General features: G+C 34.2%; 1 protein-coding gene across 1 annotated transcript; it reads right to left on the reverse strand.

Annotated features, from left to right (window-relative positions):
- Positions 1-4,008: 4,008 nt before the first annotated feature.
- ABO6 (DEA(D/H)-box RNA helicase family protein) lies at positions 4,009-23,769 on the reverse strand. Its single transcript, XM_085736001.1, has 19 exons — positions 23,401-23,769; positions 22,105-22,259; positions 21,849-21,936; positions 21,486-21,722; positions 20,420-20,515; positions 19,737-19,925; positions 19,387-19,546; positions 19,163-19,293; positions 17,880-18,050; positions 11,161-11,433; positions 9,905-10,099; positions 8,109-8,312; positions 7,936-8,005; positions 7,682-7,830; positions 6,716-7,024; positions 6,547-6,606; positions 5,100-5,252; positions 4,884-4,994; positions 4,009-4,792 (listed from the first exon to the last, which is right to left on the reverse strand). Exons 1-19 carry the CDS (start codon positions 23,623-23,625, stop codon positions 4,325-4,327), a joined length of 3,444 nt encoding a protein of 1,147 aa, XP_085592127.1. The 5' UTR covers positions 23,626-23,769; the 3' UTR covers positions 4,009-4,324.
- Positions 23,770-24,064: the final 295 nt, after the last annotated feature.

Raw genomic sequence — 24,064 nt, forward strand, 5'->3', positions numbered from 1 at the left:
TTGAATGAATAGTAACATTGAATTCTGATCCAAACAAATTTCTTACAAGAATAACTTCTTTTTTGATTCAATGATAATATTAGAAGGATGGCAGTAGGTACTTGATTGTTAGGCAATAAAATTTAATCTAATATTTTTTCTTGGCTTTAGAGATAGAAGAAGAGGGGATAATTCTTGAGCAGTGAACAGAGCGATAGAGGAGGAAAATGAATTACTTTCTAAGATTTTGGATTTTGTGATGGTGAGAGGAAGAAGAAAAAGAATAGAGAATTTGGGGATTTAATGAATTGTTAAAGGTGAAGGAGAGATAGAAGAATGAATCTGGCGCTGAAGAGACAAGAGAGAGAGAAAGAGGAAGAAAATTATTTTGCACAAGAGATTTTGGTGTTATATGGAAGGGCACAAAAGTAACATCCACTAATGCACTTTAAAAATTCCTTTTTATTGTGTGGAACCATGAAACAATTTATTTTTGGTAAAACCTATTAGTGAAGGTCATTTTGAGGGGACCATGGATGGACCCTTAAAATTAAGGACCATATTAGGGGCTTCCCATATTAAAATATAAAATACAAATAAATATGGAGGGGCCTAACCTAAATTTGACCATCAAAAAGCAACAAAAAAAAATGATACAAATATTATTATCTAGAGGTATTTGCGGTGTGGTTTGGATTAGTTATGGACCAAAAAGCCGTTCGATCCAAATAATTTAAATAGTCATAGTGCGGTTCGGCTTGGATAACTTCTTAAAAACTCCTATCCAACCCAATTTTATGTGGTATAATTTTGATTGGTTTTTGAATATCCAAACTACAATTTTGTGAATACATCTATTGCAAATATCATTATAAAGACACGATAAAATCATTGGTTTGATGCAAAAATAACTTATAATATATTAAAAAAATAACAATTATGAAAGAATATATTAGATAATGTTTGAAATAGTAAAATAATAATAATTAACTTCTAAGTTTATATTAAAAGGAAAAACAAAAAAAAAATATATTAAAGCAATATATTATTGAATTTTTTTGAAGAAGCTAAAATGAATTATATTAACTGAGATCCTAGAATTTTTAGCACAAAAGTGCCGAAAACCAGGATGAAAAGATTTACATTACATCAAAAACGAAAACAAGGAAAAAGAAGAGGGCAAAGCAGACTCAATACAAAGTGATTCCCAAACAAGCTAACAGGTTAAGCCACCACAAGTGATAGTTAAAAACAAAATCAAGTTTATTTTGTTTCAGCCACCAATAAGAATGAAGCTTAATTTTGTCTTGAAGATGTTGTATCGATTCATATTATTGTAATTGAAAAATAAGTATTGATATTTATGTAAGCGATTCAGTTTGGTTCGATTTTGAAAAACAAATTCAAATTTGGAGCGACGTTGTTATAAATGTACATCCAATAAATTTCAGTTTTGTGTGTTTTTCGATAGATTTGTGATTTTGAATTCCCCTACTTTATTCTAATTACATATTAGGGTTAAATATGTTTTTATCACTATAAATATACAAATTTTTCGTTTTAGTCCCTATAAAATTTTCAATCACAACTTTTGGTCCCTATTTTTAAGTCAACTCATTTTTTTTATGAAATTGTGTAGAAATGTGTAGAATATTGTAAAAATATAGAATTTTTTTTAAAATGAAACATGAATTAAATATGAATTTTTAGCCATCAAAAATATCAAAATTCATATTTAATTCATGTTCTGTTCGAAAATTCAATTTTTTTTGAAAGATTCTTATAATATTATAAACTTTTTTGCAAAATGTAATTCAAAAATATGAATTCTACATATGAATTTACTTTAAACGATGGAACAAAAGTAATTATGGAAAAAAAATTGGAGGACTAAAAGTCGAAGAAATTATTATAGAGAGTAAAACAAAACGTTCATATATTTATAAGGAGTAAAATCCAACATACTATTGTCCTATAATGGACATGATTGATTTTTCAGCAAAATAGAAACAAGTTAAAGGAATCAACTCCATCCCAATTAAGATCATGGGTTCCAGGGTAAAATAGCATCTTGAAGTATGAAATTATCAACTAAACTAGTACTTCGATTCAATGATACATACCAGAATAATACACAAATAATTTTAACTTAAAACAAAAAAACTCAAGAAGGCTGTACATGCGTGTTACAATGCAATGTTTGAGTAGAAATATTAGAAGTCAAATGAAACGATGCCATGCGAATTGGAATTGGGAAAGCAATTGATATGCTTATGTACATTTTCTTTGTTTATAATTATTAAAAGCCCCACATCGATTATATTATTAGAAATAATAAGATTTATAAGGCATAATTCTACAACATAATCCGCCGGGCTAAGTAACGTAAGCCTATCACTCAAGTGAGGGCAATAAGGTGTTGGAACTGACGTGGATATTATATTATGTATCCACGTCAGTTCCATATCCACGTCAGTTCCAACATTATGTATCCACATATTATCTGTATCCACATATTATCCACATATTATGTATCCACGTCAGTTTCAACATTATGTATCCACGTCAGTTCCAACACCTTATGTGATGTGGATTAAAAGTACGTGGATTAAAAGTACCACGCCTCCTATTGGAGTGTCATCGGACTCTAGGGTTACATCATTAACCCTAGAGTCCGATGACACTCCAATAGGAGGCGTGGTACTTTTAATCCACGTACTTTTAATCCACATCACATAAGGTGTTGGAACTGACGTGGATACATAATGTTGAAACTGACGTGGATACATAATATGTGGATAATATGTGGATACATAATGTTGGAACGTGGATTAAAAGTACCACGCCTCCTATTGGAGTGTCATCGGACTCTAGGGTTACATCATTCTTTGATGTCAGAGCACAAGTTACTGTGGCTCGTGCTAGCTGACTTACCAGAGCAGCATAGATGTGATGTGGATTAAAAGCACCACGCCTCCTATTGGAGTGTCATCGGACTCTAGGGTTACATCATTCTTTGATGTCAGAGCACAAGTTATCGTGGCTCGTATTAGCTGACTTACCAAAGCAGCATAGCAAAAAATCCTTGTGAGGTCTGGTCACATTCGAAACAATTGGAGGGTTCACTAAAAATTGAACCAACATTTTTTTTTTCTATATTATGTGATGTGGATTAAAAGTACCACGCCTCCTATTGGAGTGTCATCGGACTCTAGGGTTACATCATTCTTTGATGTCAGAGCACAAGTTACCGTGGCTCGTGCTAGCTGACTTACCAGAGCAGCATAGCAAAAAATTCTTGTGAGGTCTGGTCGCATTCGAAACAATTGGAGGGTTCACTAAAAATTGAACCAACATTTTTTTTCTCTATATTATGTGATGTGGATTAAAAGTACCACGCCTCCTATTGGAGTGTCATCGGACTCTAGGGTTACATCATTCTTTGATGTCAGAGCACAAGTTACTGTGGCTCGTGCTAGCTGACTTACCAGAGCAGCATAGATGTGATGTGGATTAAAAGTACCACGCCTCCTATTGGAGTGTCATCGGACTCTAGGGTTACATCATTCTTTGATGTCAGAGCACAAGTTACCGTGGCTCGTATTAGCTGACTTACCAGAGCAGCATAGCAAAAAATCCTTGTGAGGTCTGGTCACATTCGAAACAATTGGAGGGTTCACTAAAAATTGAACCAACATTTTTTTTTCTTCTATATTATGTGATGTGGATTAAAAGTACCACGCCTCCTATTGGAGTGTCATCGGACTCTAGGGTTACATCATTCTTTGATGTCAGAGCACAAGTTACTGTGGCTCGTGCTAGCTGACTTACCAGAGCAGCATAGCAAAAAATCCTTGTGAGGTCTGGTCGCATTCGAAACAATTGGAGGGTTCACTAAAAATTGAACCAACATTTTTTTTTCTTCAATTTCTTGTATCATTTTTTTTAGAGATTGTTTCAGCATTTTATATATCTTTATTTTCCAGAGTATATTTATGTCAAAGCAATAATTATCAATGAGAAGATACATGCAAGAAATTTAATTACGTCATTTTAGCTTATTATGTACATAATGGTTACAAACGATTTTGGATTTGGCTTGAAGGAGACGACTAATATATTCAATCAACAGCCTTTCAAGTGCAAACCAACTGCCAAAACTGGATGCCTTAAATTAACTATAGTTTCCATAACCATTTTCAACACCGATGACCTTTCAAATTCAAAAAAGGGAGAAAAAGAGAATAACAAAATCAGGAGCCACTAAATAATGCTTAGGAACTCATGTAGGACACCAGAATGGGTAAACTAACCTAAAAAAAGATCAATTGATAAAAATTCAATCTTAACGTCGTTTCGATGATTTTCTACGCTTCCCTAGGAGTTTTAACATGTTGTCAGTGACATCAGGAGGAGATTTGTCGTCTTCATGCTGAGCATTGTCAGAGGTGTGAGTTAACCAAGCCAATGCCTCTATAGCTGCATCCCTTTCTGCAAGTTGCTTATTCCTTTTCGGTTTGCCAACAAATTGCATTCCTTTAAACTCTACCAATGCCCTGAACTCATTTGTCTTCAGATGTTTTGTTTTATATTTTGGTGCAGAGTGCCCTGCTCGCATCAAAAGTGTTTGCAGCAAGCTCTTGGGGTTTGTCCCATCTTTAGTGAATTTATTCTCGTCATTAGAGGCCTTAGGTTTCCGGCTGTCACGACCAAACACAAATCTTCCTTCACACTGATCCCCTGAAACCAATTCCTGAACAGCAAGCATCAAGTATTTCCCTTCCTTGTGAATGTCAATGCCAGGATCTTCTAGCTGCATTATTATAAAATCCATTATCATTCAGCAGTGTTTTGTGTTGACAAGTAAACAAGGAATGCCATTACAACAACAAAAAAATGTGAACCTTCTTTTGGATAAGCTTATCAAGTTCGTCCTTAAGCTTCAAATAGCAGTCAGCTAAATTAGGATCCAGAAAGAAGTCAACATATCCATCTAACATTTTTAGATGCCCGGCCTAAACCCATCGGGGAGGAAAAAACAAGGGCAAGTTATTGCACTGAAATATTTGGATCCTTATGTTTCTAATGGAAGAAAAATATTTATTGACTAAAGAAATCACCTGTATCCCATTACTTAGAGCACCACCAAATAGGATAAGTATTGAATCAGATACGCCAGTGGAATCACGGATGAAAACAGCATTGACCTTTACTTTCTCCCCAAAAACCAACCATGGGTAGGGAATAGTCTGGTACCTTGCATTCACCGAATTCTGGATAAAATCATTGAAAAAATCATAAATATGAAGAACAGGAATAATATGGGAGCAGACAAAATTCATCTCACACTATCAATATCTCTGTTAGCTGATATAAAATTGTCCAATGGTTTTACAGTTTTGACTCTCAAACTAATGCACACGCAATCACGGATACCCAAGGAATCTGTTCCCACAAGGTGGACCATAGGACTACATATAATGCATTCCTATTGTCATTAGAATTTGAGAGTTCTTTTTTTAACTACAACGTGCCAACAAAAACTGCACAGCAACTAATAGAGAAGGAAACTACTGAGGTTCGAAAATATTCTTTCAAGTGCCATCAGGATTCTACCGTGAGCTACAAGGATCAGTTACATTTTCACTCAAGTCTTTAAGGTGTCCTAGGATAGAATTTTATCTCTGAAAAGTTTTTTACATGCATGTTCCAACCCTGGGATAATGCTGACCAAAACTTTTATTTTTTTGTTGGTAAGCAGTGCTGATTGTAATCAGTTATTATTTCCTTTTATTCCCTAACATGTTCCAGGATTAATCATTACCTATTTCAGCCTCTTAAAACGAGGGGTTCCTCGTTTTAGTGTCTTTGTAATGTATACATATATACTGTATAAATTTCATGCAATAGAAACAGGATAAAGTTGAGTACACAGTTCAGTATTCAGTTTCAAATGAAAATTCAGGTGTTCAACAATAATCTGAATTGTAAAAAGGGTTTCTCGGTCCGAAAAGTGCATTGTTGGAACTGGATTGGAACGCCAAGTGGCCTTAGATTCAGGAGTACCCGCTATAGCCGAAGACGCAGGAAAGATCGTTACTGACAATCATTTTATTTGGAAATGGGAATGCTCTAAGTATTCCATTAATTATATATCAACGTCCCAACAAAAATACTTGCATATGCATAAAAAATCCCAGGTTCATAAAGGTAAATGCATAAAAAAGGGATAAATTTTAGCAGATGGTGCTGCTACTGTTGGCGGTGAACTCGCTTTGGGAAAAAACGTATTAGTAGCTTATATGCCATGGGAAGGTTACAATTCTGAAGATGCTGTACTCATTAGTGAACGTCTGGTCTATGAAGATATTTATACTTTCTTTTCACATACGTAAATATGAAATTCAGACTCATGTGACAAGCCATGGTCCTGAAAGAATCACTAATAAAATTCCACATCTAGATGCCCATTTACTCCGAAATATTTCATAACAGCATTATAACACGGGATCAATGAAGCAATTATATGAAGATAATAGGAAAGATAAGATTTGGTTTGTGACTTACTGCATATAATAAAACCTGGCCATCGTCCATTGTCTTAAATGACATGGATGTCTCCCTGTGCTGTACATTAGAAGAAGTAAATGATTAAGTAAATAAAACAATGAAAGCTCAACAAGAAAGATAAGAACTGTAGCTACTGAAATAAAATTATAAGAAATAAATAGCTCACCACAACTGATGCTATGCCAGGAAAGAGTCCAGAACATATGACAGCACGTACGAGGGATTGATTATGACTCAATTTGTTATTAATGCTTGCATCTGTATCTACCAAGCCAGCTTCTTTCAAGATGAAGCTAAACTGTTTTCGAAGTGAATGAATTGCCTGAAGAGTTTGGGCGGAGAGAAAATTTCTCCAGCAGTATTCATAAGCTGATCCCTCTCTTTCAGCATCTTTCCATCCTTCATATGCTCGAACAAGAGCCATATGATCACTGTAATCTTTAGCAGAAAACCTAGACTTTGCAGTCCCTGCTAACTGAACACGAGAAAAGATAATTAGTTTTCTCTAATAGTGTTAAACTTAATTTTTTTTATCGGTGCTCTTGGTGCTAGTAATCTCAGACTAGGAAAAATATGCACAACATGCAACCCAAAAGGTGATCAAGTCCAAAGACTGGATACTCATCAATGGTGACTATCAGACCAGATTATTGCCATTATAGAATATAGGAAGCAGCACAATATCAAATACCAGGATGAAAAGAAAATCAAATGTAGGACTAGTGTACATATCTAAACCAAATTGGCATATACACACTCAACAAAAGGAAAAACACAAAACTAAAAGTTACTAGACTGAAAGTCCACATTTATTTCAATATCAGTAACAAGTACATTTTCTAATACATTCTATATTGATGAGAAGACATTTTATTTTATTTTCAATTCTAGAAATCTTGAAACCTGACATTACACAAATAAAGTTTCCAAAGACATAATGATGCCACTGTTATGATAAAATTCCTGTTAAAGATGAGAATAGCCATTCTTCAGTAGAAGGTTTTTCAATCACATTTAGAGCATTCTAATTTAAAATATCATATGAAACATTTACCAAAAAGATAGTATAGAAATTTGTTGAAGAACAAGTTTGTATTCAAATAGGTGCCAAAAGGATGATAAGCCGACTTACATCTTTCTTGTCTTGGGGCAAAAGGAAAGGATCCCTGACACTAAGGCCAGCAACTATTGTAAGAACAGGATCAAAGCACCGAAATATTGCTCCCATTATCAGCATTTTTCCCAGCTTGGGATCTACAGGAAGTATCGAGAGAAACTTCCCTGATTGAAAGTAAATGAAAATAAATCAAGGAATCAGCAATAACTAAAGAAAATAGTGAATGACTCGTAAACAACCAACTGAATTGGACAGGAAATCAGACTAACCAAGATTGGTAAGATTTTCTTTTTCATCTAATGCTCCAATCATCGTGAGAAAATCAATAGCATTTTGGACCTGTTCCATTAAATTGTGAAGATATGGTATATTTACAAAACGCCTAACCAATAACAAGGTCTCAAAAACATGAAATATACAATTAAAGAGCAGTGATACTTACGGTACGTGGCTTTGGTGCCTGCAAAGCTGATGATAGGAATTCTCCAATGCTCTCAACCCGCAAACTTTTTATTTGCAAGCAAAGAGAATTCAAGGGTGTTCTCAAAAGTTCAGGAAGTTGATATTCAGAAAAGGCTTCATAAACACATTTGGGGTAAAGGTGGTAGCATTCTCCTGGCTGCACACGACCAGCCCTACCTCTTCTCTGCAATTAAAGAAGCCAACACAATAAAAGACAATTACTTTCATGTTTAAATGTAAAGTACAAAATAAGAATGCTGTATGAACATGCAGCATAAAAAAGAAACAAAAGCAATTCAAGGCAACCTAAAAGTTTCAAATAACACAATTTCAGCATCCAACAATTCTAGAATAAAATGACACAGAAAATGAGAAATACAAACGGAGAAAATCTAGATTAAGTAAAAGCTTAAGGATCTAAAGACACTTATAATTAGTAAAAGATTCAAAGCTCAAGCCAACCTCTTGACGTTGAGAAAAGAAAGAACTTTACCTTTGATATCTGCTCTTAAACAATCAACTTTAAGCAAGGTTAACAAAGACATCACCCTTGAAGACTCTTATTGTACAGGTTCCACGAAAAATTAGAGGAATCGAAATTTACAGGAAGCTTATTTGTGAAAGGGAAGAATTGGGTTGACCATTATATCACTAGAAGAAAATGCAAAAATGCAAAAAAAAAAAAAAAAAAAAAAAACTTAATGACAATAGCTATCTTGAAGCCTACCTTCTTCCCTTTTGGAATAAACATTAAACTACAGAGGGAAAAACAAATAACAGATATTAGTTCCTACAATTTTCCCCGGTGCCACAATTTTCCCCGGTGCCAATTATGGTGGGAAAATTTGGCTTCTTCAAAAAAATAACGAAGTTCCTACAATTTCATAGTAAAAGGAAATAACCTACACCACATACTCTAGGCCATTATAAAACCATAAAATGGATCAGAATAAGCATGTAAACTTCTAGGACTCACGAAACAAATATGACAGGAAAGAACTGGGCAATATTTATTCTATTGGAGTTGAACAGAAAAAGAAATATAATTACATAGGAAGACAGAAGAAGAGAAGTTCGGAAATCCCCAGAAGAACCACAAGATCAAAAGGGAAACATGTAGACAAGAATCCAAAAGACAGCTTAAAAGAAAGTTGCCACAAATAACATATTCCTTTGATATCCTCTAAATTTGATCAAAAAGCGCCACCTTTTGTGGAATCATAGCAGTCTATACATTTCATTACCCTCAACTCTTGGTTAGGCATTGTCCACGTGACCAAGCAATTGTTGGAACTAACTACATCAATCATTTTGCTATATACTGATGGAACATCTCCATCTAAAATGTACCCGGATAATGAATCTGTGATGCTTTGCACCTTACATGCCTGATTTTGTTTCCTATTATGGGTGGGTTTTACAATCGCATATAGCTTCATCTATTTTATGATGGAAAAATAATTCACCAGCATAAAGAAAAGATGAATGAAAAAAGCTAGAAAGCAGAGATATCTTTCTTAGAAAAGAAAAATAATCAATTAAATAAAGCTTGTGAATTCCTCGTGATACTAAAAAATATAAGCCCCCTACATTTTCTGCTCAATAAAAAAAGAAGGTAAATAGAGCCATAGAAAAAAATTTGACAAAAGAATTTAAGGAGAAAAATTCTTTGAACCACAACCTCATATGAAGTAAACAAATGCAGCCGTGTGATTGTGATCACTAGAAAATTTACAAGTAAATATAAGACAGGAAGGTTATGATATGAAAACTTGCCTGCCGTGCAGATGCTTGTGAAATCCAAGAAGGTAGCAGACATGGTGTGTTATTCAAAGCATCATAAGTGGTCTCTTTTGCTTTTCCACAGTCTATGACAAAAACGACGTCATTGATCGTAATACTTGCCTCTGCCATATTTGTCGCAAGTACAATTTTCCTTACATTTGGAGGAGGTTTCTCAAATATGAGTTTCTACAAAGAATATAAAGCAAAAATAATAAATTATTTATATAAATACACTAAGGTAAATTCAAGTTAAGTAACACAAGAAAAGATAAATCATCAATGGTCTTAGAAATTGAACATGAAAATAAAATTCTACCATCATTATGGAACCACCAGTCTTGGTAAGAGTAAAAATTTAACTATGGTATTGTATACTATTAACTACCTTTAAATACTATTGAAAAAAAGCTTATTGAAGAGATTTTTATTTATGTCAAGGAAAAAGAAAGAGGTTTTTTTATTCAGAGCAGAAGAATGAATAAAGGCAGAGGCTACGGCATCCCTGAAAATCTATAGCAAGATTAGTTTTTGAATCCATAATAAATCATAATGGGATACTCATTTATATTTGTTGTTTCATCACTACTTCATCCTTCCCGTAATGGTGCCATCTATTCTCTTCCTAGTAAAATAATTTTGTATCCAAAAAATGAGATGTGACAATGGAATACCAACAAAATTTAGCTGCATCCCATATCAGTCAAACATGACATATCAAAAAGCATCTCATAAACATAAATATATAGGTGATAACATAAAAGCTATATTGAGCAATTCAATATTCTTTATTTTTATCCTTTAGTATTTACTTCTATCTTTCCTGTCAAAATTTCAATTTCTTTCTTTTTATATGATTCAACTACTATGCCCTTTTTAGATAACTGCAATGAATGGAACCCTGGATTTTCCATGGAGAACAACAAGCAAAGGGGAAACATGCAACAATGAGAATATTTTGTTACGGAGCGAGAAACGGCTATACATAAGTGTCTTAAGCTATACTGACCAACAGATTTTTTATTGCTAAATATATCAAAAGCATGCTAATTAAAAAAATCAAATTCATTAGTATTCTATACAATCAGTTTCAATAAAAAAAAAACATAAATTGATCTAATTACAAGACTTGTTTCAATTTGTTGCTGGCAAAAAAGCACAACAGGTTTACAACAAAGGTTTGGAGCACATTATAATGTTATGAAACACCCATAAATAAATAAAAAAAACTAACCAAGAAAATGACCAACCTGTTCAGAAGTTGCCATTGAACCATGGCATGTTTGAAGCAGAACCCTATTGGGATCTCCTAAAAGCGGATGTGCTTTAAGCTGATCTCTTAAACAGCTTATATCTTCCCACCCAGTCATAAATACTAGGACGGCCCCTGGTCGTTCCTTCCGACATATATGGCATAGAACAGCCTCAATGAGATTAAATCCTATGCAGTCAGGTGCCCAAGAAGATAATGAGTCGCGTGTCTTGGGACTATAGTTCTCAAAGCTTGATTTAGAAAGGGAATCCTATGTGAAAGTAGGAAAGTGAAAAATTCATTGTCAGCATAATACAGTTAAAAGAATCCATTTTCAGTTTATAAGTCAGACAGGGAATATCAAGATACTTCCTTTGATTTTAGACATTACCACAAATTATAGAATGAATTGTGTTAAATTGACATAAAATGGGACAATAATTTCCGACAACAATTTTTATGGTTAATGCGGTTCAGACACATGGTTAATTACACTCAATGGATGGTTGGTGAATATAACAAGGTGCTTCAACTCATTAATCATTGAGAAAACTAAATATTATATTTCAGAGATAAATAATGCACAGCCACTAATGTGTTTATAAAGGCTATTCTAACCTAATGGGCCTGACTAATGACTAATGGGCCAATTGCAAATTACTAACAATAATAGTAAAACTTCATTATTTACAGCATTCCTTGGCTTTGTTTAAATCCCAAGCATACCATAACATTAGTGAATATCCCAAACCATGCTTGTGGTGATTGCTTTAGTCCATATAAAGCCTTTTTTAACTTGCACAAAATGTTGACAGTACGTCCATGGTATCCAGGGAGTGGATCCATGCAGATCTCTTCTTCAAGATCTCCATGAAGGAAAGTGTTTTTACATCAAATTGGTTTAAGTTCTAATTGTAGTTAGCTAATATCACCCTAACATTATTTATTTTTGCAACATGAGAAAATGTCTCTGAATTATCTGCTCCAAAAGTTTGACTGAATCCTTTGGCTACCAATCTTGTCTTGTACCTCTCAATAGATCCATCAGCCTCTCAATATTCTTGAACTAATCCTCCTTTTGACATATTGACTAATGTCATGCGACTTGTCTTACTAAAGAACGACAGTAAAGAGATCCCAATGTACTCGGATTAAAAAGAAAACACTACCTATTAAAAAAAAAAGTAATGAACGACACCGAATGAACAGTATCGCAAGTGAACAATGCAGTTGGCATGAACAGCCACCGCAGATAGACACTGTTTGTCTGCCGTTCATTTCTATCGCACTGTTCGTCGCATCAGTACTGATCATTATAAAAAAAAATGATCCGAAGTCTAAATACTGCCTCTTCCTTAGTTTTAAAACTGGTCCAAAAGGCTACATTCTATTTGGTCTCAATGACTCTTAGTTATTAAGATGGTCCAAAAGGCTCTCTTACCCTTTATCAAAGAAATATCACGGAGATTTTGAGGCTAGTCAATTCTTGTGGAACTCAATTTCACTTAAATTTAACAACCTTTGTATTCATGAAATTCTATCTGTCAACACTTTTGCAATTGATTTCCAATAAATCACTAAATGAGAAAGCAAATTGAAATATGTGAACTAAAAACAAATGTTATAACTATATCGGGTTCACCAGCATGAGGGTTCACCAGCATGAGGGAAGCGCTAAATTCTACGTTTTGCACGTCTTCTGCCATTACCATTTATATCAACTAGTTTTGAAGGTAGGCCAATAGATTCTAGAATATCAAAATTTCTCCTTTTTGCACATGTTCTACTACTAACACAGTCTATATCAGCTAACATTGATGATAGAACATGTGAAGGTACTTGTAGGTCAATGGATTCTGAAATATCAAGTTTTCTCTGTTTTTCACGTGTTCTTCTACTAACATTGTCTATAACATTGATGATATAACATTGATGATAGAACATGTTCTTCTACCACCATCTATAACAACTACCCTTGATGATAAAACATGTGAGGATGCTGGCAACAAAATAGATTCCGGAATGTCAAGATTTCTTTGTTGTTCATGTGTTCTACCAGCACCCTCACCTTTTTGTATTGATTGTGCTAGTAGAACACTTGAAGAACAGAGAAATCTTGATATTCCAAAAATCTAAACCTCACCTGCTTTATCATCAGGCTAGTTGATATAGATGGTAGTCGAACACATGGAAGACGGAGTAATCTTGATATTTCAGAATCTATTGGCCTACATCCACCTTCACATGTTATATCATCAATGCTAGCTGATAAAGACAGTGTTAGTAGTAGAACACGTGGCAAACGGATAAAATTTGATATATCAAAATCTATTGGTCTGTCAGCACCTTCACATGTTCCATCGTCAAGACTAGTTGATATAAACGGTGTTAGTAGTAGAACACATGCAAAAAAAAAAAAAAAAAGAGAGAGAACTTAGATATTCCAGAATCTTTTGGCCTACGAGCACCCTCGCCATCAAGGCTAATTGTTATAGATAAATGGTAATAGCAGAAGACGTGCAAAACATAGAATTTAGCATTTCTCTCATGAAGGTGAACCTGGTATATTTATAGCATTTGTTTTTAGTTCACATATGTCAATTTGCTTTCTCATCTAGTGATGGATTGGAAATCAATTGCAAAAGTGTTAACCGAGAAAATTTCACGAATATAAAGGGTAGCCAGAATTGACTACCCTTGATAAATATAAGTGAAATCAAGTTCCACCAGAATTAACTCGCATCAAAATCTCGCTGAAATCTTGCAAAAGTGATAACCGACAGTACTGACGCAATGAATAATGGTAGCCGAAGGTGAACAGTGTCAATCCACGGAGATTGTTCATACTGGTCGTACTGTCCACTTCACGGTACTGATCATCACGTCGATTTATCTAAAAAAAATTGATCTTAAGTCTAAATAATGCCTCTTACTTAGTTTTAAAACTTGTCATAAAGGGTACATTCTAATTGGTCTCAATGCCTCTTAGTTTTTAAATTGGTCCAAAAGGCACTCTTACCCTTTATCGAAGAAATTTCAGGGAGATTTTGAGACAAGTCAATTTTGGTGGAACTCGATTTCACTTAAGTTTAACAACCTTTGTATTCATAAAATTCTATATGTTCACACCTCTGCAATTGATTCGCAATACATCACTAGATGACAAAGCAAATTGACATATGTGGAACTAAAAACAAATGCAATAAATATATTGGGTTCACCTCCATAATTGAAACGCTAAATTCTACGTTTTTCATGTTTTCTGCTATTACAATCAATATCAACTAGATTGGATGGTGAGGGTGATGGTAGACCACTAGATTCTAGAATATAAGATTTCTCCTTTTTGCACGTGTTCTACTACTAACACAGTCCATATCAGCTAGCGTTGATAATAGAACATGTGAAGGTGCTTGTAGGCCAATAGATTCTGAAATATCAAGTTTTCTCCGTTTGTCACGTGTTCCACTGCTCACACAATCTATATCAGCTATCATCGAAGATGGAACATGTGAGGTGTTTTTAGGCCAATAGATTCTGAAATATCAAGGTTACTCCGCTTTCCTTGAGTTCTTCTACCACCATCTATATCAGTTAGCCTTGATGATAAAAAACATGTGAGGTTGCTGGCAGGCCAATAGATTCCGAAATATAAGATTTATCTATTTTCCATATGTTCTACCAACACCCTCACCTTTTCGTATAGATGGTGATAGTAGAACATATGGAGAACAGAGAAATCTTGACATTCCCGAATCTAACCCTCACCTATTAATGATGGTAGAAGAACACTTGGCAAACGGAATAATCTTGATGTTTCAGAATCTATTGGCCTACAAACACTTTCACATGTTCTATCATCAATGCTAGCTGATATAGACGGTGTTAGTAGTAGAATATGTCGCAAAAGATTAAAACTTGATATTCAGAATCTATTGGCTTGCCAGCAATTTCACATGTTTCATTGTCAAGACTAGTTGATATAGGCGGTGTTAGTAGTAGAACACATGCAAAAAAAGAGAAATCTTGATATTCCAGAATCTATTGGCCTACGAGTACCGTCGCCATCAAGGCTAGTTGCTATATATGGTAATGGCAGAAGACGTGCAAAACGTAGAATTTAGCGTTTCCCCTCATGGAGGTGAACCTGATATATTTATAGCAGTTGTTTTTAGTTCACATATGTCAATTTGCTTTCTCATATAGTGTATTGGAAATCAATTGCAAAAGTGTTAATAGATAGAATTTCAGGAATACAAAGGTTGTTAAATTTAAGAGAAATTGAGTTCCACCAGAATCTACTCGCCTCAAAATCTCGCTCAAATTTCTTTGATAAAGGGTTAGGGAGCCTTTTGGACGAGTTTAAAAACTAAGAGGCATCGAGACCAGATAAAATGTAGCCTTTTGGACTAGCCGAAAGCCAAAACTTTGCTTAACCATTAAAGGTCACTATTGTTCGGTGTTTTATTGATTGATATGCTCAGCCATTAAAGGATAAAAACTGAGTTCAAATCATGAATGAGGAGATGAAAGCACTAGAAAAGAATGAAACATTGGATAAAGCCAAATTAACATGAGACAAAAGGTTATTAAGGTGTAGAGTATTAATACTACAAATTATTAATAAGAGGCCACTTTTGATTGATATACAAACTGAGATTAGTGGTACGCTTGATTGATTGATAGATTGATACACTCAAATATGTGGTACTAGTTATGGTTTATGAGACATCAGGCTCATAAACCTTTGTTAATAGATAGATGACCGTGGTGTGAATCTTATTTCACTTGCTACTGCCTACTCACTTTGGGTGACAACTACACCAATTTGGTATCAGTATAACATATTCATTTCTACATGGATATTTAGAGGAGGCGCATACAAAGATTCCCTTGGACATGGAGCAGTGAGGGGGAAACAAGGTAGGCATTGCCCATTAAGGAAGCCTTATTTGGGTTAATGCAGCAATCTATGTTTTGTTTGAGAGATTCACAAGAACAACGATATCCCGAGGATATAGACAGAGTCAAGGTAAACTAACTGTAGTATTTGTGTGTATTGATCTATGAAACACGGATACGGACATGGACACCGGACAGGACACGGACACGCCGACACCGGTAATGAGAAAATCACGTAATTCAATGTAATCATATGTGTCGGTGTCGCACACTAACATGTGTCCGACACCGGGACATGCCTAATCCAAGGAGTGGCCGTGTTTCATAGATGCTGATAATATCATTCTAATAGGTAATAATTCACATGAGCTATTCAAGGAGAAATTGGCTGTTGAATTTGAAAAATGACCTTGGGAGACTAAAGTACTTTTGTGGGATTGAGTCCAACTCTAAACAAGGTATTGACTCTTTTGTAGGTGCAAAGCGCACTCTAAGCCATGGTTTCCTATTTTTTTGTTCGTTAGCCATGGTTTCTTATTTTTTTTGCTCAGATACCATAGTAGAAAATAATAGGTGAATGCGATAATACTTTATTCCTCAGCCTAATGCTGGTTTTTAGTGAGGGTACAATTCATTCTCTACTTGAATTAAGGAGAAAATTAATACAAATTGAAAATAAAAGGAAACAATAGAATTCTCTAGAATTGCCAAGAAAACAAAAATAGGAAACTAAATATTGGGATATTTTCCAACAGCATGACTGTCAAGTAGCTAGTTAGTAGTGGCTGCTATTCTATTTCTGTGTAATCTAGAAGCTTTTGCACTCTAATGATTGAGCTGGTTAGTAGAAATTAATCGTCAAGATTCTTGTCCATTCTCTATTTTTTTCTCTCCTCACAAAACGCAATTGGTATATTCATCACTCAAAGGAAATATTCCGTAGTCCCAACTATCTAATTGGGTATGAGAAGACAAAACAGATTGAGATAGCCCCATGCTTTTACTAAAAGGAAGTTGGATAGTTGTTTGATAACAACTGCTTATGTTATTTTCAAGCACCAACTACTATTATATACTAACTAGGGGATTGTAAGTTGTAACTAGTAATAGGATTCAAGAACTTGATTAAAAATTGGGAATGAATCAGTAAGACATATTTGATTTTTGTTTTTTCTAACTATCAATAATTAGGATTCAAGAGAAAAAGTGTATATATTAGGGTTTATAATTTCCAATTAATCAATCACTACTGTTCATATTATTTAGCTCATCAAAGTGTATCTAATTAAGATTTATCAAGGATTTGAGATCAGTTATAGACCCCCTTTATGTACCATGTCTAATTGAGACTTTGGACAATTATTACTATTGTGACTCTTGCTTCGTCGTAAAACTTACAAAATTGAGTCAAAGGAACACTCCATCACAGAAGAGCCCTCCAGGTTTAACAGGGGAGTATCTTCCAAGAGAAGAACCCAGGGTCATTTACCGGGGTACCCTACCAAGAGGAGCAATCTCAGGATACCTGACACATAACATGGGGGAGAAAAGAGTAAAAAAGGTAGGAGTGGAAATTGTTGGGAGATGGGACTATCCTGAGTGTCTTCGTTCTTTGTGAACATCCATCGTCCCCTCTAATTCTAATATACCTTGGTAATGGTTCAATGAGGTTTATCATGTTTACAACATCAGTTTTAAAGCATCATTGGATCTTGTTCAACACTTCAATATGTGGATTTTTACTAAAACTTTCAGACTACCTATGTGTAACTCCCAGGAATGCATAAACACCAAATTTTTAAGCCAGCTACATACCTCAACAAGAGCAGTGATCTGGTTTTTCCTCTTTCGTGGTGCAAGCTGCTTTTGTGTCTTCCACAATTTATCTTGACCATAATCATCAACTTGGTTGAAAGATGTCAACTTATACCCAGTCATTTCCAAAACATCTTCTAAAAAGTGAGCTCTTACAGGATAGGTGAAACCCTGGACAACAAATAAATGCATTTAAAATGCCTTGTTTCGTAAATAAACAATACAAAAGCAGCTTATATAAACAGATATAGTCATGCTATGAACAGTTAAAAGTGTGTACCAAATCTCCTAAATTTTGAAATGGATAGAGATATTAAAATTACATGTATTGCACAATTTGATAAAACATGGCAATCCTATGATGAATTATAAAAAACTTCGAATTGTGTGATACATGCATAAACCCGTGCACTCTGTATCACTTTGATGCAAATCCCAAGTTTAAGCAATTTGTTTTCGATTTTTCACTTTTCTTTCACCAATTACATCAGAGATACTGAAAATAAAAAATGCTTACAATGATAAATGAAAATTATGAAATGCATCCTATTTTATTATTCTATTTTTTTTTGCCTTTGTTGTTCTGAAGCTGGGCTTCACACAGCCACTCACTGTGTTACTTATTTGGATGTCCTATAACTCTGCTTTCATTCATATGTAATAGAGGTTTCACACATTGTTGTCAAACTCACGAACCAGCTCTCAAGACCATATGTATGATTCTACAAATTTACAATTCTTTTCTGGTCACATTCATTCCAGAGAATGCAAAATGGACAGCTCTTGTAGAATCACCTTGCAAACTTGTGAAAAACAAAAGGGTCGAGTGCGTCTAAAAAAGTTTGCAGACTACAAAAAAAAACTGGCCTGGTTGCAATACCTGATTGGGGAAAAAAACTGATTTCCCGCAATTCACTTGTTCAATATTTAAATGCCCTATATCTCTTGAGCATTCTTCTGTGAAACCCTTGATCCTCCTCCAAAAAATTTGAAACTATGTTGCTACCTGTTTGGGGTTGTGGGTCTTATAAAGCTAAGCTAACTGACATTAATCCCTATCAAGAATGGAATATTTTTAAAACAACTATATAGCAGCACATACCCATTCACTAATCACACCCTACCTTCCCAACTCATACACATACAATAGTTTCAGTTGAGAACCCCAAAACAATTTCAATATCAATGAAAATACAGTTGCATTTAACATTTAACAATTAGAATAATAAAGTTCAGTTATCGACACAAATAAATGCTCAATTAAAACAAGAGGACCACCTTACCGGGATATGAAATGTCGGTGCACCTCCAAAATAATTTGAGAAAAGTTCAGCATTCAAAGTGGCACTCATCAATACCAATCTTAAATCACGACGACGTGGAAGAAGATCCTTCAACACAATCAGTAAGAAGTCTAAGAAGCACAAAAACCAATTATGTAAGATATCTACTTGGTTAAATATTTAGGATTATACAATCAATAAACTGGTGTTACTAGAGAATATACCTTCATTCATTCCTCGCTCGTGAATCTCATCCACAAACACATGGGTTATACCACTCAGGTTCCGATCACTCAACAACCTTCGGAGTAATATACCACTGGTACAAAATAACAGATGGGTGTTTTTCCCTCTCATTCCTTCTAACCGAACTTTGAAGCCAACCTATCAAAAAACCTCTGTTGTGGTATAGCAGGAAGAACAAAGATATTCCCAATTTTAAAATCTCATTGAAAAGCAAAAAATATAATCTATGAATATTTTACTTTCTTAATAAAAAAGTAGTTATACTCGTGTTTTCTGTACTACTACATTTGTTTCTGTTTTGGTACATTTCAGGAAAAAGAGGACTTACTGTTTCTCCCAGTGACTCTCCTCTCTCTGCTGAAACTCTCTCAGACACTGCCATAGCAGATATCCTTCGAGGTTGTGTGCAAATAATGCTGCAAAATGCCCCACGGCCGGACTCTATCTCGGACTCTAATATATATTGAGGAAGTTGAGTAGTTTTACCACAGCCGGTCTCTCCAGATATAACTATTACCTAGATAATTATTCATAGAGATAAGGTATCAATGAATAAAAGAATTCAAAATCAAATTGTTTCTTTATATGTGCAACACGATAAGATAATAATGCAATCTCAAATTGCAAACAGATATTGAAAATAAAGTCTGATTTTGGGATGTATCATTGCAATTTTTCCACAGGGTGTAGTATATTTAGGACCTATTAGATTATTTTAAGCGTCAGTTCAGTCAAGTTCATCTGAATTTTTGCTTCTCAGTTGCAGATGTTCCTTTCTAGTTTGGTAGACTGAGCAAGAATTTTATTTGATCTTAGATTTTACAACATTAAAACTTACCAAGTCTAATGTTATTATCCTGTTTTTGTCTAATATGCATAACAAAATTTTAAAATATTGTGGGAATATAGGTAATTTGCTTTTCAATCTCAACATGCTGAAGACATGCCGTAGCTAACCTGGCAGACATCTAATCTAATGAAAATACAAAGTAAAAAAACTAGCAACCATACCTGATTACGTGCTATAGCTTGAAGTAAACCTTCCTTCTCCCTAAATGCTGGTAAAGACTTCCGGAATTCCAACATCTTCTTGCCTTCAGGTGATTCCTATATATAGAATCCAGAAAATAATAAAGGGAGTTCCTCTTGTAAAATACGAATATAGAGAAAGAGATACATAAAGGCTACACAATGGAACATATAGAAACCAAGTCAAATCTACTCATATACCTAAAATCACAGTTGCTACATGCAAGGAATACAAGCTTTTTCCATGTCAATAATACAAGCCTGTGTGCTTCCGTACACTGCGCTCTTTGCACTATTGCATTAAGGATGTTTGATAACTTGAATAAATTATGTATCATTATCTTCAATGAATTACGGCATACAGTCATATCTAAGATTGTTATTATCATCGAAAGATGCGTACTTGTAATGCACTCTATTGACATGTTCTTTATGATTAACTAGCGTTCAAATGGGAACGGCTCGTCTGTCTGCTCTTTTTATTACGCTAAATCGTGTAAATTATGAACAATATTTTTTTATGAAATTAGTTAGATTTTGATTAAAATTATACGTATAGATTTTATTATGAACAACATTTGTTACAGATTATAAGTGATTTTCAGATTTAATAATTTACGGATTAAATTTTAGATATTTTTAAATAAAAAAAAAGTAACAGAAGTAATTTTTTTGTTTAGTTACCATAATGAAAATTGATTTTTTATAACGTTTATCGAAAATGATTTGCAATAGAAGCTGCTTAAAACAACTTCTCATTTGAAGCAGTTTTTAGGTTTTTTTCAGTTTCTCATTCTTTTTAAAATATGTAACAAATGGATGAAAACTCGTAAAAGATATAATTTTTTTAAAGAGGTGATTTTTTTCATACAAAAAATGCAACAAATGGGCCTTCAAAAAAAAAAATGCAACAAATGGGCCTTCAAAAAATATGTTAGCTTATTTCATACATAAATAATGTGTAGAAACCTGCTTATCATCCATTAAATCCACCTTTTATTTGTAAGCTTTTACCATAGACAAGCAAATATCAAGAAATCAAACAAACCTGCCAAGATCTTTGCATATTACGCATCCTCAAACTCCTCTTTTGGAGAACCTTTTCCATAACAGATTCATCGACAAAAGAATTGGCATTTTCATCCATTTCTATATCTCTAACCTGATTGGAGGAATTCACATTATCTAGAGAGTCAGTTGTCTTCGCAGAATTTAATTGTAGTCTATCAAGGTACTCCTGCACCAAACCCTCCACCCTCCTTTGCAAACTTAGTGGAATCACAACCTGTGATGATGGAACGGAGTAGAATTATATTTCTAGGATGACGCCAGTCTCAATATTAGACTATTAGTTGAAACATTCAACCCCAGCAAAGGGTTGTAAATTAACTTGTGTCTCCAAAGATATTACCTCTCTTTGTGGACGTTTGTCATCCAAATCTGGTCGGTAGTTAGGAAGAGGCACCTTACTTGCAACAACTACTTTCCCAAACAGCTCACTGTACATTAAGATAAAGGACAATATTGATCGATGATTGATGAGAACGAACAAGGATTCATTTAAAAGATTGAAGTAATCATAAAAAGTCGATCAGAGGGACGATACTTCAAGCAAATAGATATTGTTTTCGTATTCCATATGGCATACAAAAATATGTATCTTATACCTGTAAAGTCCCATTCTTTTGGCAAGGTTAGCTATCTGTTCATAGTCTCTCCTATCTCTTTTGTCTCTAGATACAATTTCCTGATCCTTTTCATTCCGTAACAGCATACTAAGTTTCCATTTCCACTCATCCACGTTGGCCACGGTAGACGATGCCTACAATAACCATTACATTTTCTTAGAACTACTAAAATCACAAATTATGAAGCACTAGCACGTTCACAACACAGACACATCGACACCAGTCGTAATTTAATTTGAGAAAATGACAGAATTGAATGTAATCACATTTGTCGCGTTAAACATGGACACGCCTTTGATCAACATATCAGTGCTACAGAGATCACCAATAGTAGCCTTATGACAGAGTTGATAACAAATTTCAGAAGATAATTACTTCAAAACAGATTGATAGAATATTGAATTTAACTCCATATTTGATTTAAAATTTCCAAACAAACAATCTTTACAGAGTTGCAGTAGCAAAATGCACATCCATAACATGTTATGATATATATATATATATATATATATATATATATATATATATATATATATATATATATCAGTAACCAAATGAATTCCTATCAATTCAATATCAGTTTAATTCAATCAATTAAGAAAAGTGCAGGGGAAAAATCATAAATCCCACTTGAAATACCTAAACATTAATCAACTACAACAACAACAACCAAGTTTAATCCGACTAAGTGGGTTCGACTACATGTATCAAACAACATCATAACGTTCTATTATACATCATATCTCAATCCAACTCAATAAACTAAACCAATCTTAATAGTTTTTCATATAGTTTTTCTAGGTCTTCCTCTTCCGCTAGTGATTCGAGAACCCTTCATATGATCAACTCGCCTTACTACAGAATCTACATGTCTTTTCTCTACATCATCAAACAACTTAAGCCGAGTTTCCGCCATCTTTTTTACTATAAATGCTACTCTATTTCTCTCGCTAATGTTGTCATTTCAAACCCAAAACATAAATCATTCAAAAACCTAACATATTTCCATCAAAACTAAAAATATATACCTAAAAATAAATTAAAAATCTTTTTTCAATATCTTACAGAATACAATTAGCAGAAAATATATCAACACTTGTTAGGTTAACAACTGAATTCTAGTAAATTACATTTTACTTTAAATTCAACCAACTAAAAATTAATAAACAAATCACTAATCTCACATAAATTATTACAAATACGTTTCAAGTAAAACCTAATATCTAAATATATAAAAATAATAATTAAAATTAAAAAAGAGAAAGAAAATAAAACCTGGTGATTCTCGAAATCACATTCATATTCATCATCAGAGAACTGTTCAACATTATAATATCCAGAGAAGAAGCGCGTGGCGATAAACGGCTGAGATAAGCGCGTGGAGAATAAGATTAACGGTGAAGTCGAAGTGAGAAAGCGATAATTGTTACGGTGGCGAAATTGAAGAGAGTTTTTAGCGCGGGCTATGAGGAAAGACGCTGCGGATTTTGGATTATGCATTGTTGTTGTGGAATGTGAGGTTGATGCATCGCGGTGGTGTTGCTGTGAATTCAGCAATGGAAGAAGATGAAGATTGCAACTGCAATGAGTTTGTGTAGGTTTGGTTTCGGTAATGGAAAAACGCGAATTGTTTTGAAGGTGAATGAATGATTTCAGCTACTGTAATAGAGTAAATAGTCCATTACCCCGAAATTGTAACTTTCGTCAAAAACCCCCTGAATTTTGCAAAATGTCAAAAACCCTCTTGAAATTGTCTAGCGTCTGTCAATTACCTCCCTCCGTTGATTTCCTCCATCCAACATGTTGATGTGACTGTTAACTGTCACGTGGCACTGCCACGTGGTCAGAAAAGTCATGTCACGTCATAGGGGTAATTGACTGTAATTTTTTTTTTTTTGAAAAAAATCTGATTTTTTTTTTTCATAATTAACTTTTGAAA

The sequence above is a fragment of the Medicago sativa genome, chromosome 8, assembly GCF_051527215.1.
Source record: "Medicago sativa cultivar Bolivia chromosome 8, Bolivia_mono, whole genome shotgun sequence".
In the NCBI taxonomy this organism is placed as follows: Eukaryota; Viridiplantae; Streptophyta; class Magnoliopsida; order Fabales; family Fabaceae; genus Medicago; species Medicago sativa.

Bases quoted from the DNA above. Each gene is read 5' to 3' on its own strand.
- ABO6 (XM_085736001.1), bottom strand. From the start codon at position 23,625: ATGCATAATCCAAAATCCGCAGCGTCTTTCCTCATAGCCCGCGCTAAA. The intron at 8,313-9,904 runs GCAAGTTTTCAT...CTTTAATTGCAG, and splicing joins CACAAGCATCTGCACGGCAG to AGAAGAGGTAGGGCTGGTCG. The intron at 7,025-7,681 runs GTAAGTCGGCTT...TCTCGTGTTCAG, and splicing joins TGCCCCAAGACAAGAAAGAT to TTAGCAGGGACTGCAAAGTC.